The sequence below is a fragment of the Balaenoptera physalus genome (assembly GCF_965194825.1).
Source record: "Balaenoptera physalus genome assembly, chromosome: 6".
Classification (NCBI taxonomy): Eukaryota; Metazoa; Chordata; class Mammalia; order Artiodactyla; family Balaenopteridae; genus Balaenoptera; species Balaenoptera physalus.
Window position 1 is genome coordinate 125,333,202 of NC_138885.1, and position 18,062 is coordinate 125,351,263.

The following is an 18,062-nucleotide window of genomic DNA, read 5'->3' on the forward strand; positions in this document are numbered from 1 at the left end:
CTGAATGCTGTTCAAAAACTGGCAACTTTACGTGGTAATAATATTCAATACTATCCTTTTGTTTGTCAAAATATCATTTCATGGAAATGAAAATTTAGCTGTTTGTCTAATACAATATTTTCTGATGATAGGGTGGCATCAAATGTCTCTTGAGCACCTGCCAATTGGGAGCTATGCTCCCAGCTGGTTCCCAGCTTCCTCTACTGCTGTTACATGTTCTCCATGCAGAGGTCAGATGAGCTTTTAATAATATGCACCGGGTCACTTGTTCCCCTTCTTGAAACACTCCAGCGACTCGCCACTTGCCTTTCGAATAAGATGCAAATGTCTTATCTTGTCCTTGCCTGGCCTCAACTCTGACCACTCTGGCTGTCCACCCACACCGCTCTTCAATCCCAGACCTCTCCTGGGCCCTTGCAGCAGCTTCCTGCAGCCCCAAACCCTCCTTCCTTCCCCAGGCTTTAGCAGGGTTGGTCTTTGGGAATTCAGAGCTCAGCTCAAATGTCAGCTTCTCAGAGGCGCCCTTGATCATCCAGCCCAGCTCAGTTCTTCCCCTCGTTACGTCTATTACTCGGCCCCGTTCATTCTTCACAGAACTGGTCTTTGTCTGAATTATCTTGCGAATTAATTTATTCACTTATTTTATTTGCCTGATTCCTCCCACCAGAAGGTAAGCTTCATTAAAACAAGGAAATTTCTGTCTCATCACTGCTGTCTCCCCATTCTGAGATATTTTAATACCTAACATTCGGTATTATACCTTATATATTTGTTGAATGAATAAAGGAAGGACATCGTGTGAGGGGTGATAGAATGTTCCGTTCAGAATTGTGCTAGTATTTTACCCCAGTTGGGAATGAGGGTGACTGTGTATGACAGGGTGGGGGGTTGGGCTGGGGAGGAAGACCATGGCCTTGAGACATGGGCAAGGACCAGATCGTGGAGAAGCCCTCGGGAAATACTACAGTGTTTGCCCTTTGTTTTGAAGGCAATGGGGTGGCCACAGATGGGTCTTAAGCAAGCCCAAGATAAAAGGATTCAGTGTATTTATTGGAATGTTTACATTGGGAAAATAACAAAGTACGTTATTATATGCTCTGTTTACACCATTAAGGATAGCAAAGGACACAGAGTAATCAGACCAGTCTTAACTTAAATGAGTGTGGAAAGATGCCAAAAACTAAATTCAAATTCAGTACAAATGTTACATCGCATCTACATGCCTCCATTCTCTTCTTGAGCTGGGGGAACTTGGAGTCGCTTCTGACGCATTTCTGAGTAACACAGCTAGAAGAAAAGGGGCTCCAAGTGTCAAGTTGTTTGTGAGTGTGCTGTTTGACAGAAAGAGACTGTTTCAAGGTTTACCCTCGGTCTGAAAGAAAATGAGGATGCGGAATTAAAAAATAAAACGTGGTTCAACTTTGTGCTTGCAGTTCAGGCCCCGTGGCCTGGTCCGACCACGGAAATGAGATTTCTGTCCGAGATAAGCCTCTTTTAAACTGTGTCAAACACTCAAGTGAGAGACATTTAAAAGTCTGAAAAACAGATGGGAAGAGTTTCTTTTTTCCTGTCTAGAAATCTGTCTCCTTTCTTTCCATCATTCTTGGTACTTGGAACAGAAAATTGTTGACTTCCACACACCTTCTTTTTTATTAATCATGGAAAAAGGTGAAAAAAATGAACCTTTAGAAGCCAGAAGCCAGATCTGCCCCCAAGATAAGAGAAGGAATGGAAGTTTGAGGCTGTTTGAGGAAGTGGAAGCCCTGGGGCCCCAGCGACTCGTCAGAGGTTTCCGCGGACAGTGGCTGTGCCACAGGTTACCTCGGAGCTGCCTTTTCATCTGCTTTAAGAAGAACCGAGGGGCAGGACAGGAATAAAGACGCAGATGTAGAGAATGGACTTGAGGACATGGGGAGGGGGAAGGGGAAGCTGGGACGAAGTGAGAGAGTGGCATGGACTTACATACACTACCAAATGTAAAATAGATAGCTAGTGGGAAGCAGCTGCATAGCACAAGGATATCAGCTTGGTGCTTTGTGACCACCTAGAGGGGTGGGATAGGGAGGGTGGGAGGGAGACACAAGAGGGAGGGGATATGGGGATATGTGTATACGTATAGCTGATGCACTTTGTTATACAGCAGAAACTAACACAACATTGTAAAGCAATTATACTCCAATAAAGATGTTAAAAAAACAAGAAAGAAATCACATCCAACCACACACACACACAAAAAAAGATGTTCATGTTTGTGATGTCTGAGACTACCTTTCTCTTACAAAAAAAGGAAAGGTTACCATCTGCCCATTGAGATCTCTGTTTATGTAGATATTCACTAACAAATTAAACACGCTTCAGATGACCACAGGTGGAATGCTTGGGACACATGGGAGCTCACCATCAATAACTTCACTGTGCTTGTCTCCAAAATGAATTTCCTTTTATTCATTCCCTGCACTACCCTCCGGAGTGTTCTGTGTGCCAGTGAACATTGTCCTAAAGGCGACGCATCTCAGATCACAAATCCTTCCGTGAAGACGCGCTTGCCTACCTTTCCTTGCCCACAAGGCTAAACAAGGGACAACCACGATTAAGGGTGATTTTTAAGACCTACATCTTTTGTGCCAAGAGATTCCCGCCTCTGCCTTTGGTTGGTTTCAGTTGCTTGGAAGCTGTCAGTTACAAATGGCCTAAGGGAGGAAGTGTTCTGTGAGGCCAGGTAAGTGGTTAGAAACCAAGATACTGGCAGGGACACCAGTACCACCTGGAGCCAAGCAGCACCCCATGCCCCTCCCATCCCGAGTGGCCACAGTATCACTGAGCCTCCAATCTTCCAACTTTAGAAGGCCCTTGGGCACTTTCTATTGCTGGATATGCATTCCATCTGTGATGACGGTGATGTAGGGTGACCATAGGAAGAGGGCTGAGCTCCCCAAATCTATAAGGAAAGACAGCAACACCATTTGGGAGGATCTACTATCACCTTGTGGGGCCCTCCTGAACTGAGATGGCTTGAAAAGACAACACTTACTGAAAAGTCGTCACTGGGGAAGAACAGGAGATCTCGAAGGGGATCATTCTGATAGGTCTTTTCAAGTTCTTCAATGACAGTTTCATAATCCAGAGGCTGGAGAAGCCTGGGCTTTTCTTGCTGTAGACAAAGAAAATATCGTATTAACCACTGAAACAGAGAATCTTGCTTTTTCTCAACATCCGGTTGGATTTCATTTCTTAGAATCGCCAAAGCTTTGATACCGTGCAACCCTTCTAAGAGAGTCATGGAGACTCCAGGCATTTGGGGCAAAGCCACATAACTATTATTTCCAGATCTGAAATAATATGAGAAGATCTTGAAATACCTGACATCTCACTCAGTAAGTTAAGCGCCGAGCCTCCAGTGCACATGGTATTCAGCCTTGTCACATCCATAAAGTAGATGTTTATGTAAACCTGATCTTTGTTAATGTGGAGAAAGGCCTTCTCCTTACTTGCTATAGTATTATGATGATTATCATCATTTTTCATGAATTAGATACTTCCTTGTGAGGCCTACTTGGGTCTATTTTAAGCCGTTGGCTCCCTGCTAACAATCAAAGTAACACAGACTGTCTTAGTTGTCACTGAAACATGGATCCTGTATCAGGATTAATTGCTTGCCTCTGAGCCTCTTTGCCGATATAGAGAGAAGTTAGGTAATTCTTTAGTAGAATGGAACAACACAATTAATATGGAAACAGTGTGGTGAAAATGGAGAAGAGTCTGAAAAAATAGCTGGATAATCTCACCACATTAAACTCCTAAAGCCAAGGGGAAAGGCACCTCCCTCAAAGAAGCTCCCCAAGTGATAAATGTCAGTGGGAGAAAGGTGGTTCTTTCATTCTACAGTTGATGTGTTTACGCCAAACTGTATAGAACTCAAAAAGTGAGAAAGATGGAGCCCAAAATAAATAATAAAATATTACAGAAGACCAAGGACACAGTCTAAGTTCCCTTAGCCCTTGGATGAAGCATTCATGCAACCTAAATAAAAAGTGATGATTGTTTGGATTATTTTTGGGCTCCTGGAAGCTGGAGTGGTCAACATGAAATCTGCATGCTGAAGTGATCTCATAAATGAAAAAAAAAATGTGTTTCGTTGTTCATGTCAATGACATCAGCAGACACTTTCCCACCAACCCCACCCCTCCCCGCTCTGCAAAGCCCACAGATTTAGCTTCAACTTCTAAAGCCTTCTTTGGAAGATCTCTGCTGGTAAAACTCCAGAAACTGTTACCAACATTTTAATAATTGCTAATGAGCTCCTCAAAGTAGCAGTCAATGTTTTTTTCCAACTATAAAAAACAAAACAAAACAAAATGTAACACGGTGGGCCAACAACAAGGATTTCCATGTACTTTCTGCACCGAAACAGAACAGAAACAAACCCATTTTACAAATGCTTAAGTAAACGGAGCATGATGAAAGGTGAATATTCTCTCTGGAAGGGCCCTTCAATTAAGATTGCTGATTTAGCAAATAAAAACACAGGGCTTCATGCTTGGAGAAAAGAAGAAACTTAGTTGCCCAACATAATCCATTTAGTGAAAGCTGTGAGACATTCAATATTTTCAAGTAGAAGATGCAAAAATTCCTTCTTGCATCCTTTCCCTGCCTTTTGATATAATTATTCTATTTTAGACTTCTTTTAGGTTCCAATTCCCTATTTTCCCAGGCAAAAATTAATTCCAAGAAGTACAGATTGATAGCTCAAGAGGCAAATGCAGGCTCCAGACGTTTGTTTTGGCTCACTTATCTTAATGTTTTTAGTTGGCTCTGAATGTCTTTGAGTAGTGGTATTTCACTCCAGGTCAGCAACAGACCTCAGTAGCCTATCACCTCTTACCCTGCAATGTCACATTTAAAAAAATTTTTTTTTTAACTTTTTATTTTATATTGGAGTATAGCTGATTAACAATGTTGTGATAGTTTCAGGTGTACAGCAAAGTGATTCAGTTATACATATAAATGTATCTATTCTTTTTCAAATTCTTTTCCCATTTAGGTTGTTACATAATACTGAACAGAGTTCCCTGTGCTATACAGTAGGTCCTTGTTGGTTATCCATTTTAAATACGGCAGTGTGTACATGTCAATCCCACACTCCCTAACTATCCCTTCCCCCCCACCCTTCCTCCCATGGTACCCATAAGTTCATTCTCTAAGTCTGTGAGCCTGTTTCTGCTTTGTAAATAAGTTCATTTGCATCACGATGTCACATTTATAATATATTACCAGCTGCCCCAATAAGCCTTCAAGTCTGAAACACCTGGCTTATTCTGGAATCTCTTTTCTTCCCCTTAATATTGTGTTTGTGTATGAAACGTAGCAAATAAAACAGAATGCATTGTAAAACGGTCCGGAAGCTCTTATCTCTGCCATCGAGTTGGCTGGTAAGCCCCTTTTCCTCATTGTTTCTTCAGCTCACGTGTCTGATGTCCTTCTACCAACAGCTCATGATGTGATTACTAACACTTTCCCTTTTCTCCCCCTTCTTCACACCGACATGCATAGGAGCGTGGGAGTGTGGCTTAGTGTGCGTTGCGATTTATAGGTTTAACTACTGTGAGCAATCCCCCGACCCCTGACCAGCCTCCTCCCATGACTGGTGACTGTTTAATGAGATGTGCATCCGCCACAAAAACAGGAGTGCCCCTGTGGCCTCTGTCCTTCTGCACAGCCCCTGCCGGTGCCCCTCACCAGATCTCTGAGCTGGGCGGAGGGCTGTCCTGGCAATCCCTGCCCATTCCACTCACCCTTCACTGCACCTGCCCCACAACCTGGGCCTGGGCCAGAGGGGCAGGGGGAAGAGGAGGCATTAGTAGGAAAAACAAAATAGAAAAAAATATGAACAGACTTAGCTCTGGGATTTCCAAACACAAAAGAAATTATATATAAATATATAGCTCTACCACATGCGATGGAAAGACTTCGTTTTCTTTTCCCAAAGAAATAAAATGGAGAAAGCCTCAAAAAAAGAAAAAAAAGCAAATGACATAAGAATGTTTTAGAAGGCCTTCTACAGTCTTGTTCTCACGATCATTTTAATTTTATCTCTCATTAGTCGAAAACTTGAGTCTTAATAAACAACCGCAGGTCAAGGAGACCTTCAAAGATCTTTCTATTTATTTATTTATTTATGTACTTACTTGTTTATTTATTTATTTTCACTAGGGCCCAAACTCCACCTAAAATGAATCCCACCTAAATTAGTACAATAGGAAAATCAGAGTTCACAAGTCACTGGTTATTAATAAAACCACAGGAAAACTAAATCCTAAACTCTCCTTGATGCACACAATAGATGGCATAGCCTGTAAGCATCCGTTGGAAGGTATATTTTTAGTTATTCACTTCAGGCTATGACGTGCCAGCCAATTAACGAAGGAGGTTTACTAAGCCTTTCCTGTTTAAAATGTTGCACTGAGGTTATCTTGACTTGGGGCTGCAAAGCCTAGCAGATCTGCTTCATACAATTTATTAAGTTTTGACCTCTGGGGGATAAGTAAAATTCTAAGTTTCCAGGGAATTTGTTAAATAGTGTGCAACATTCAAGATATTCAATGTTTCATAATTTGGGGAATATGAGGTTCATAAATAAAAATAACAGTGATATCTTCCACAGTACCTAGAGCTTAGAATTTGGCGATGCTTGCCAAGGATGCTTTATGCATCTGTGATGGTGAGAATCCAGGCTATGCAACCAGTAGTCTTCTCTGGAGCAAGAGAGCTGTCAGTTCCATGTTTTGGTCAAAGAGACAGATGTATACAAAGATGATGGGGTCAGTTAATTTCTCACTACTGCTCCTTACAGAGATGTTGAGTGAAACTGAGAACTGAGAAGCATTGATTTACAGCTTTACAACAGTTGGGTTGTCCCTCCTGAATTTAATGTGCCTCTTTCCTTTGGAAATGCACCAACTGGGATAAGGTATGTGCCAAGATTACCCTGAATTGGATTGGACTTTTATAGTGCTTTTTACTCTTACTCTTTTTCTCTCAAATGAGTAGTGAATTTCATTAGCTGTTCTAAAATCACTCCAGGCATGGGAAAAGGCAACCACCAGTGCCGGTCATTATGTGGTAGGGCTGGTGTTGCACCGATGTGGGAATAGGGCTATTCTTTTGATACAGTATTAAGACATTTGTTTGATCTACTCCCCCAGATCCACAGCTCTCTTCCAATTCGACTTCACAGCAGAAGAATGGGCTCCTGTCACAAAAACAAATGCTTTCTTCCCCGCTCCTTATTCCACAACTTCTCATGGAATGCCAACACAAGTCTAAGCCTTGGAATTGGTGAACCTGCCATCTTGGTAACAACCTGAGCTGCCAGGAGCTGTTTACTGGTCTGAAACAAGCAGACTGTCCATGCTTTAGCTAAAGACTCTAATTTCAAGAACATGGTGTGCTACCACAAAGATCTGAATTATTTTCATAATTATAATTCAAAAGCAAATGGGTGTAGAAATGACACTGAAGATCTAAGCATTTGAAGTATGTAACACTGAAAAAAGTCAAATGACTAAATGATCAACCTAGACATCTCTCCAGAATCTAAGAAATAACCTAGACCACACAGCCTCGTTTTAGGGAAGTGTGATTATAGGTTTTCTATGTTGAGATGCAACAGAGACTGTAACATGCACTCTAGAACCAGAATTCCTGGGCTCCTAGTCCTGGCATTGCCACTTATGGGCTATGGAACTTTGGGCATGTTAGAATCTCTGTGCCTTAGTTTCCCAATCTGTAAAATGGACATTTTAGTAGGAGTTAGCTCATAGGACTGAATGAGGTAATATCTGTTATGCTCTTAGAACAACACTATACCCATAGTACTCATTACATAAGTGTTAAGTAGATAAAGGCTGCGAGTTTTAAATTTTCACTAGTCATGGATTTAAGGCACTTGTATTGTAAATTTAATGTGTACAGAGAGCAAATAATAGGTGCTCAATAAATATCTGTTGAGTAAATAAGTTTACATCCTTTCATCCAGGAATTCCTTTTCTGGGACTCTATTTTAAAGAAATAATCATACAGATAATCCAAGAAGTATACAAGGATATCTTTGCAATATTACCTTTCTAACATGATGGAGAAAATACATTCACTTTAATGCAAGAGGGCTAAGAAAGGCAGGCAGGCTGGTGGAGGCTATATCTAAAAGGTGAAGACACCAGAGCTGTCGTTCACAAAAAGCGATTTATATTTTCCAAGAATCGTATGTAGTGGAGAAAGGCTTAGTGATATAATGGGCTTTGGGAAGGATACTGACAATAGGATAGGAGTTGGAAAAATATCAATGAAGAATTGTGTGGTACATGCCGTAATTCTCCTTGTAACTCTTCAAATATTCAGTAAAGCTAGTTAGCTCACAACATTTTGCATGTGATTGGCTTTTGTGGGTAAACATGAGGAGGTTGGGGTCCATGATCAAGATGGCAAGTATTGCCGCAAAAGGAAAGAAGACAATGAAAGGAGGAAGGAAAGGAAGTCAAATTCATCCTGACAATGGTTCTAGATTCACACATATTATGACATTAGAATTGAGTCCAGAATAGCTAGATCTCTGAGAGCTAAAAATGGGAAACAATAAATTATTAAAGGTAAAGAATGATTAGGGAATTATGGCACATCCATTCTAAGAAACAATACATACTCATTAAAACTGAGTTTTTAAAGTTTGCAATGACACGCAAAATTACTTATGTATTGTTAAGTAAAAGTGGGAATAAATACTGCACACTGAATAACTGCACAAAATTTTAAAAATTTAAAGAAAAGAATTAGAAATCTGTATCCATATATTATCAATTATATTTAGATGGGACTATGATGTTTAGGATTTTGTTATTTTGAATTTTTGCATTTTCCAAATTTTCTGTAATGAACATATATTTCTTTCATCATGGTGAAAAATGAACTTGGCCTTTCAAAACTCTCATGTCTCTGAAAACATTGGGGAGTTGCTTGGTTTTAAAATTGTTTATCCTTTGAAAATCCACCAAAGAGGGAAAATAGAAAAGCACATGAAAGTTCAACCACTAACAACCTCAATTAATTAAATAAAGAGAAATAAAACACTGGTGAAAAGAGATCAGGGAAAATAACTACAGATTATGTATGTGGTTTTAGAAGCTAATGTCAGCAAGAAAGGGAAGAACAATTAGCAATCTATTAACGAAAGTATTTTGAGCTCTGTAGGGAACCATAAACATTTGGTAAGTTACTTAAGCAGCTCTGTGCATTGGCCACTCTTGCAAAGGATTAGAAGTCAGAATCTCTAGTTCGAAATCCAGGGTCTTTTACCTCCCAGCTAAGTAACTTGGACAGTCATTTAAACTGAGACTTAGTGAGACTGACTCAAATGAATCAAAGGGCAACTTCCTGCTTACAGCAGTGTTGTCATAAGGATCAAAGAGATGAAGTATGTGAGGGCGTTAAGCGAACCAGCCGAAGCCAGGCAAATATAGATTTTTCTTTATTCGAAAACAATTGAAAATTACCACATACGTTTAACCCCAAATATATCCTAACACCCAAGTCAAACCAACCAACCAATCAAACTGGTGATACTAAATTCTTCACGTACCAGAAACTGTCCTACATGCTTTTATGTTTATTATCTAAATTTCCTTAAAAAGCAAGCAAACAAACAAACAAATAAACCTTGATAATTAGTGATTCTATTGGAAGCAAAAGAGGTAAAAGCATAAGGAAAAGCACTGAAATTTAGAAAAGGGCAGCATCTCCTCTGTGTATCTCCTGAATCAAGTCAGGCCGCTCTATGACCGGTAGGAAGAAGGAAGGCAATCTAATTATGTATATCAGCAAATGAAAGTGACTTTGAAATTCTGCCTTTTATTTTCCTTGAGAAACCAACCTAGAAAATATTTTCTTGTATTTATATTTTCAGATCAAAAGAAAAGGATTAAATTTAGGATTAGTTTAGTATTAAACTCATTAGCTTTGCCAAGATAAATACCTAGACAACAATCAAAGTTTTATCAAAAGATATTTAGAATTTCTTTCTGTAGCTCTAACCTACACACATGCAAGTCAAGTTTGTTAGCAATAGGGAGTTAATAGGATCGCTAAGGACTAAAATCAGGAAAAGGGTTTGATGGGATGAGAAATGGAGAACAATCTCTATAGCAAACCCCTTGTGTTTGGGGCCACATGTTTGTGCTGTAAATGTTAAGTGTAATTAGGGAGCCAAGCACTGGTTACTCACTGTTAGGGTTACTCTAGTTAGTCTGATCTGAACTACTTGCTTGGTTCTGCTTTTCAAAAAAATCTGATCTTTTCAAGAAACAGTATTATGCAAAGAGTTTTTTCCCCTACCTTTGAGATGTTTCGTATTTCTTCTGTGACATGCAGTGTCTACTGTGATGCTAGTCTAGACTTCCTCTATTTTCCTCAACCACCCCTGTCGCTTTCAGATATCTGAATCTTTATTCTAATTTGAGTATTTATAACAGAATTAAGTTTATATCTGAATGCCTTCGTCAGCTGACAATACCATTCATCCTAGCTAATGACCCAGAAAAACAAATAAAAATAGGTATGTACTTCAGGACCAGTACAGAAGGCTCTAGTAGGGCATGACATGTCAATTAGTTAAACATTCTCTTCACATCTTGACCTACAGACAAACAAATAGGGAACAGTGAGGATCCACACGGTCTTTAGACAGAACCTAAAAAAAAAAAAACCAATCTCGACATCTCCAAAACAAATTAGAGACAACACAGCTGTTAATTAACTTCAATGTTATCAAGATGATTGATTACATTTCTTAAATAAAATAAGAGATCTAAATGACACATGGATTCTTTAGATCTCAAGTTCCTCCAGGACCCTTTGGCCTTAGTGCAACTGGAATGGAACCAACTTCCACACTATCTGTGTTTAAAACAAACAAGAAATTTGTGAAGACCCCACACAGCTGGATCCACGGCCACAGCTGTCAGCCTGTGGTCGTGTGACAGATTTAATTCAGCCTTTCATCAAAGGGAGTTCCACTGGACAACTTCTCAAATGTCTGAGCTTCAGAAAGCAAGATGAAATTTTCTTACCAAAAAGGAAATAATTAAGTAAGGAATAAGCCATCTTATGCTGACCCTTTAACCTTCTCTCTGTCTTCAACCACACAGTTTCATGAGAATGGAAAAACACCAGCTAAGTCAAAGTTAAGAGCTGTACAGCTGGGCAAACTCAGATTAAGCTGAATTTGGAAACAGTTCCCTTGGTAACAAAAACGGACATAGATCTCAGAAGAAATCAGCCAAAAGTAACTCTTTAAATGTCTTAGTCCATTTCAGTGATATAAAGCAGGTTAAACTTGGTAAATTACAAAGTTGTTTGCAAATATGAAGGATTATTAGTCAGCATATTCAACACAAACATTACAGTTAGAAAAATCAGGATATTCTATTTTATTAACCCTTAATTTCATTAGGAAAATCAAGGACCTGAAGAGACTTATAGGATGTAATAAGGTATAGTTTCAAACTGAATTTAAATCTTTTCAGTCTTATTTTCTTTTCTAAGGCAATTTAACAACATATATCTCTTAGGAGCATGTCAAAATTCACTCATTTTTGCTCAGCAAATGAAAAAAGAAAAGTGCCTGCTTCTTTGCGTAACACTGGTACTTGTAAAGAAGTAGGAAAGAAGATCTAAATCAAATTAAATTACATGTCTCATTTAGTTTTCTAGCAACACTTGAAAGGTAATAAATATCATTAAAAATACATCACAACCCAATTACAAGTCTGCCGGACACCAGGGAAATTAATGCCTTTGAGCCAGCTGCCAGGATTTTTAGATTAATTTATATAAAGTCTGTGATGGAAGCTGCCACCAGCTTAAATTCTGATACTATTTTGGTACTTTAACAGGCACACAAATGAGTCAAATGTGAGAGATATGTGTGTATGTGTGTGTGTACATAAACACATACATGTCACAAATACATGAATGTAAATAGTCCTGTCAACAACAACATGAATTATATATGTCCAATAAATCTTCCCATAATGATTGGTCAGCTCATTCTTTTATTTCCTTTCTTAACCTTTGGCTACTTGAAACTGAATATGCTTAGTGATCATTTGTTGTTTTTTGACCTAAGCAACATCCATCCTGCTTTCTTATAGTACAAGCATGTTAATTTCCTTCTGAGGGCTTACTTCTTTCTCCTTCCCTGTAAAGAGCAGTGTTGGTGGGTCTGATAATTTAAAAAGTCCTGTTTTTCTGTGATCAAGGGCATGTGACCCCAGCCCATTCAACACTTCCCTCCAGGACTCTGAATCTTGAAGGAGAGATGCCAAAATCCCACATGACCGTCCATTAGTTCCAAACACCAAGACCATCCCTGTTTCCCACTGCCCCGAGCTGCTCTAAGTCCATTCTTGTTCTTTGCCCAGCCTGTCTCTCCATTCTTCCTTCTGTTCCCTTCTCTGGATATGTTTGTTTACCAGGGAAGGTTTCCTCTGCTTGCATCTAAAAGAATCTAAAATGATATAATACAAGGAGCAGCATCTACAATAAGGGACTATTATTTCCTCAACTTATCTTTGTTTGGATTTGAATCATCTTAAAGGAGAACCTCTCCTGTAGCCAATGACTCCTTGAAGTACAGGATGTAGGTTTAGTAAACTCATGTGTTACTAATGAATTCCAACGTCATCCTACTCTATAAAAAATACATCAGATATCATGCATCCTGAGAATGGGGGACAAATACCTTCTTGGTTTTCCAAGGTGATAAACTCAGTTCAGCCTTCATCTCTAATTTTCCACAAGCATAATCCATTCTAATCATCCCTCTCTGATGTCACCAGAGCAACTGGGGCCAAAAAATAAGTTTATGTCCACATTTTCTTTCAGTGCTGATGTTGTCACAAACTATAATTTTGTCTCTATAGGAGGTGCCAGGTTGCATTGGAAGTTGTGTTAGAGATGACCGACCAGGTGTCTCTAAGCCATTGTTGGCCCTGTATCACCTTTCTTCATTCTGTCATTTTCATCTTAAGGGAAAACATTTGCTATATTTGTTGTATTAAAACCAATTCATATATTTTTACTTGTAGAAATAGCATAGTCACACCAAACAATTTAATACTAATAGTAACTTTAGACACTACCATTTTTTATCATTTACCCCATATATGCTAATGATAGCTTTTATTTTCCTACTACTATTATCATGATCAAATGGCAAGGCCTATAATAAGTATTTAACACTTTCTCTCATTGAATATTCATACCAAGCCTAGAAGAGGTCATCATTGCTTTATTTCACAAATGCAGAAACTTGGAATCTGAGGACCTGCTCAACAACTTGATGGAAGAACTGATATTTCAGTCCAGCTCAGCATAAAGCCTTTGGTCCCCTCCACTACACTCTACCAGCAAAGGTCATACATAGCTTTGCAGGAATAAGAATCAGAAATGCTTTTTATTTTTTCCTATTGGGAAGGTTCTACAATAGAGCTGTAGTTTGGGTACTGTCCCTGCTCCCTTTGTCAGTTTCCGCAGTGAGGGAAATTAGAAGGCTGGGGGCTGGTGGGAGGTCACCGGGCACCTCAGGGGAGGAAGTGGTAGGGACAGAGGACTAAGAAACATTTATAAAATGGTAAGGAAGATGAAGAAAAGGAGATGAAAAGGTATATTAAGGAATCATATATAATGAATCATATATAATGAATGTGTGATATTATGATTTATAATAAGAAATATAAATTTGGTCTTCATCCGCCTTTATGGCACTGAGCTCCTAAAACCCTTGGAATTTCCTAAGAGCATGATGAAGGTATTTTTTGTTATGTTAATGAGATGACTTTTGGACAGGGTGGGGGGCGGGAGGTTGGTTTCCATGAGAACCAACATTGTGATAAGAGAGTTGGACCTTTCCGTCCCACCTCCCTGACCTCTGGGGAGATCAAGTGGGGTTTGAGGTTGAATCAGTGTTTTAAGAGCCAATGACTTAATCAACGATGCCTGTGTAATGAAGTCTTTATAAAAACCCAAAAGGATGGCGTTTGGAGAGCTTCTGGGTTGGTGAACACCTGGAGACTGGGGGAGACTGGTGCCTTTCCCCATACCTTGCCCTATGCATCCCTTCCATCTGGCTGTTCCTGAGTTATATCCTTCTATAGTAAACCAGTGATCTAGTAAGTAAAATGTTTCTCTGAGTTCTGTGAGCTGCTTTAGCAAATTAGTCGAACCAGAGAGGGGATCATGGGAACCTGTGACTTATAGCCAGTGGACCAGAAGTACAGATAACAACTTGGACTTGCACCTGGCGACTGAAGTCCAAGGAGGGGGTGGCTGGAACCTCCAATCTATAGCCGGTGGGTCAGAAGCACAGGTGATAACCTAGACTTGTGGTTGGCATCTGACATGGGATCGGGGGTAGCCTTGTAGGACTGAGCTTACCCTGTGAGATCTGACGTGACCTCCAGGTAGGCGGTGTTAGAACCGAGTTAAATTAAGGACACCCAGCTGGTGTCACACAGAATTTCTTGGTGTGGGGAAAAACCTCCACACATTGGGTGACCAGAGGTGTCAGAAATGAAGTGTTTCGTATGAGGAGTAAAGGAGACACATAAGAAAAAGAAGACAGGTGGAAAACTGAAGTTTTCCAACTGAGAATGCTAGATAACGTTTGTGTCAAAAACCACAGTGGAAACTGCCACCAATTGAGGGACTCTCTGCATTAAGAAAGTTTTGTACTGCTGTCATCTGGGAAATAAAAGATGGGGGGGATCATGGTGTTACTTTCTGTCCACTGTGCCCCCTCCCTGCCCCCCTCTGACAAATGGTCCACCTCCTGCTCAGATAGTTGTAAAAACATCGTCATGGAGCTAAGCTCTGCCCAGTTTGGCTTGGCAGTTCTTCTCCACCTTGTCTCTCTCTGGATTTAACTCTGCTCCCTCTCCTAGCACTCAGTCTCGAGGAAAGTAAGGTCATTCTTGGTTCAATTGCAGGTACTAATCCTAAGTCCATTTTGAAAGCGTCTTCTCTGCAGCTACGCAGCATCTGAGCTAGCTCTTCCCTATCGCTTCAGCCACAGGCAGAGTCCTCAGATCCAGTTTCAACTTACACTTCTCCATTTCTGTGGTCTGGAGTGAATTCAGATCCCCTGTTGACTCCTGTTTCTTTACTTCCTTCCACCTTGTCCATTTATAGCATTCATCCCTGCCTTACGTTGTATTCCAACCCTGATTCCGTCTCATTTCATCGTTTCCTGGAACCACCATCCTGGTTCCTGGGACCCCATCCTGTGCTTCCTTTCAGCTAACTGGTTCATTGTAAAGTAGCCTAAGTAGGTAACTGTGAATGTTTGTATAAAACAGTATCAGTAAGTAAGGAAGCACAGATGACCAGGGAGAAGCTGTCCACATTAACGTGGAAGAGTAAAGATAAAAAAACAGACTTGAAAGACAACAGCACAAGACATTTAATAAAACGACATATGTAGCAGATATAAATATTTCAGATTACATCCTCCATCTATAGTTTCCTACAATTTTCAATTTTCTATTAAAGTGCTAACAGGCTATGACTAAAGAGGAGGAGGGATTTTCATTTGTAGCCAATGTCTTCTAAACACTTTGAAATCCTGCAGATTAATTATCCACAGGCCAGTAACAACTTAAAAATAACAACTCACATTTACTTAAATAAATTTTGCATGTTTTTCTGATGGTACAGATGACTGATATCATAACTCAATTCAATAGTATATTTAATCTTTCTAAATTAGGATATGTAACTTAGGAAGGAAACTGTCTTTTTATTAACCTCCGCCCTATGCACCAGAGATCATACTGAACGATTGGATAAAAAAAGAAAAATAAAAATAGAAAGACAGTTAAAGAGAAAACCTTCAACTACAGAACACCATACACACTTCGAAAATTAAGGGAAGTAGTTCTACTTGATGATCTAACAAGTAAGTTCCATTTTCCTCAAACTTTTCTTATAATGCAGTTGCATTGTCTCGTATTGTATGTTGTCTGTGATAAGTGGATTAAAACATGGAAAGGGATTTCTTAGACAAGACACCTGAAAACTGGATTAATAAGGGAAGCTTCCAAAACAATAAAAAATTCCAACAGGGTTAAACAACAGCTTCAAACGGCATTTGAAGAAAACCAAATAAACAAAATTGTCAGTCTGGGTCATGAGAGTATAAAGTTTGGGTTGTATAACACTTAGGAAGTCACAGACTTCCGGTTAAGTATTCTAGACTACTATGATACTAAACCGTTTCTAAATTTGTCTTAGAGCAAGAAATGGTTTGTCGAATTCAGAATCCCCACAATCATTATAAAAACACAATCTGTGATAATTATTTCCAGCGATCATTATTTCTCCTTTCACCACAATATATAAGTATATCCAAAAATTCAAAAGAAATCATTGTTTTATTCTCTGACCTAACTGTAAGCCTTATCTTCATTTGTTGGGCATTTTGACACTTGAATTGCTTCTTCCTTATCACCTATCCAGTCATCTCAGAAGCAGGTCTCGAGATGTTGGTTTGGCTTTTGAAAAGCTTAGATGAATGTGCTGTGGAAAGTCCAATCTGGTTCTGGATGGGCTTCAGCTAAGCTGGGCTTCGGTGGGAGCCAGGGTGGGAAAGGGCATTTCTAAGGCAAACCTCACTGACACACAGAGTGATCTGGGACCCCCTTGAGCACTCAGCTTGATGCAATTCAGAATTTTGTTTACTGAGTGGCTCTGTCATTGCAAAAGGGTCCCGGGAGGAAGGAGTCACCTGTGTATAGCCCAGTGGCTTCAACGCTGCAGCCACTGAAAAGACAGTCTCACTCCACAATTATACCCCCCTTCCTCTGCCCTTGGAAATGGAGACATTTTACTTGGTTTTATTAATACTCCATAACACTTGCAACTCATAAATTTTTACAATGTTCAAATCATGTTCAGAATCCACATGATCAAAATGAATTCCAGTAAACAATCTTAAGACAGGGCAGGTATTGTTAGGAGCATTTTATGGAAGGGGCAGCTGAGGCTCAGAGTGATTTAAGTAACCTGCCCAAGGTCACACGGACGGTGGGTGAGAGACTCAGAATTACCCCCTAGCCCTCTAATTACATGCTTCACTTTCTTGGAGTCTCTTTTTTTTCCCTAAAATGAAAGCCCAGGATAATACCTAAGGATGGATTGAGCAATCCTCTACTCAACAGAAGAGACAACCTGTGAAAGAAGATATGCCTGTCTTAGGAGGACCAAACGCAGGCAACAGCAGCAGGGAGTCCCAGCGCCTTCTACAGAAGAAAGCGAATCACTGTATGAATGATCTTAATTAAATGTGAATGCACAGCTACTGAATGCTGTGGGGAAAACACACCATCCTTACTGGCTGCTTTCCCCATAGTTCTCAGTAGCAATACCTTCAAATGCAATTAAGATAATTCATGGAGTGATTAGCTTCATTATATGGAGACACACCAGGGACTGTCCTAATGCCAAATCCTGTGTGTGGTCTCTGTAAGATAGACACGTTCTTCTCCTGTGTGTTATCTCTTTTAGTGGACACAAAAAGAAGTAAACCTTATGGTGACATAACCCTTGGAACTTCTAAATTCCACTGAGAGAAAGGCAGCTAGGAAAGTAACATTTTTTGGACTGGTCTGAAGGTTAACATAATCTCAAACCAAACAAGTTTTCAAACACTTATCCTCTTTAACAGGCTGATGGTAAACAACCTCTGAGGCTTTTATGGGGCTGGTAGAGAAGTCACAACTGAGCAAACTTTGGGGCCAGTGGGGACCAAGAGGTTAGGTTCCGAACTCGGCATATTCCCATTATGAAACGTTGAGTGGAAAGACCCGGGCACATCCCATGGGAACAAGGTCAAGGGGGTCAATTACCCATGTTTCCCAGTGGGAGACGTGTACTACTAAGATCCTGTGGTAGAAATAGCAAGGCATCAATCCTATGAACCAGACCTCCAGTAAATTCTACTCCCACTAAATTACCAC

At 39.9% G+C, this 18,062-nt stretch overlaps 1 protein-coding gene across 8 annotated transcripts in view; it reads right to left on the reverse strand.

The window, feature by feature from the left end:
- The window catches only part of DOCK10 (dedicator of cytokinesis 10), a 281,723-nt gene that overhangs the window by 151,507 nt on the left and 112,154 nt on the right, over nt 1-18,062 (reverse strand). For all 8 annotated transcript variants that reach the window (XR_014264570.1, XM_082464595.1, XM_082464594.1 and 5 more), the window contains one exon: nt 3,032-3,151. Coding sequence is in view for 7 of the 8 variants with exons in the window: in XM_082464595.1 (XP_082320721.1) it covers nt 3,032-3,151 (120 nt within the window). In the remaining variant the exon portion in view is untranslated. The remainder of the gene's footprint in view (nt 1-3,031; nt 3,152-18,062) is intronic.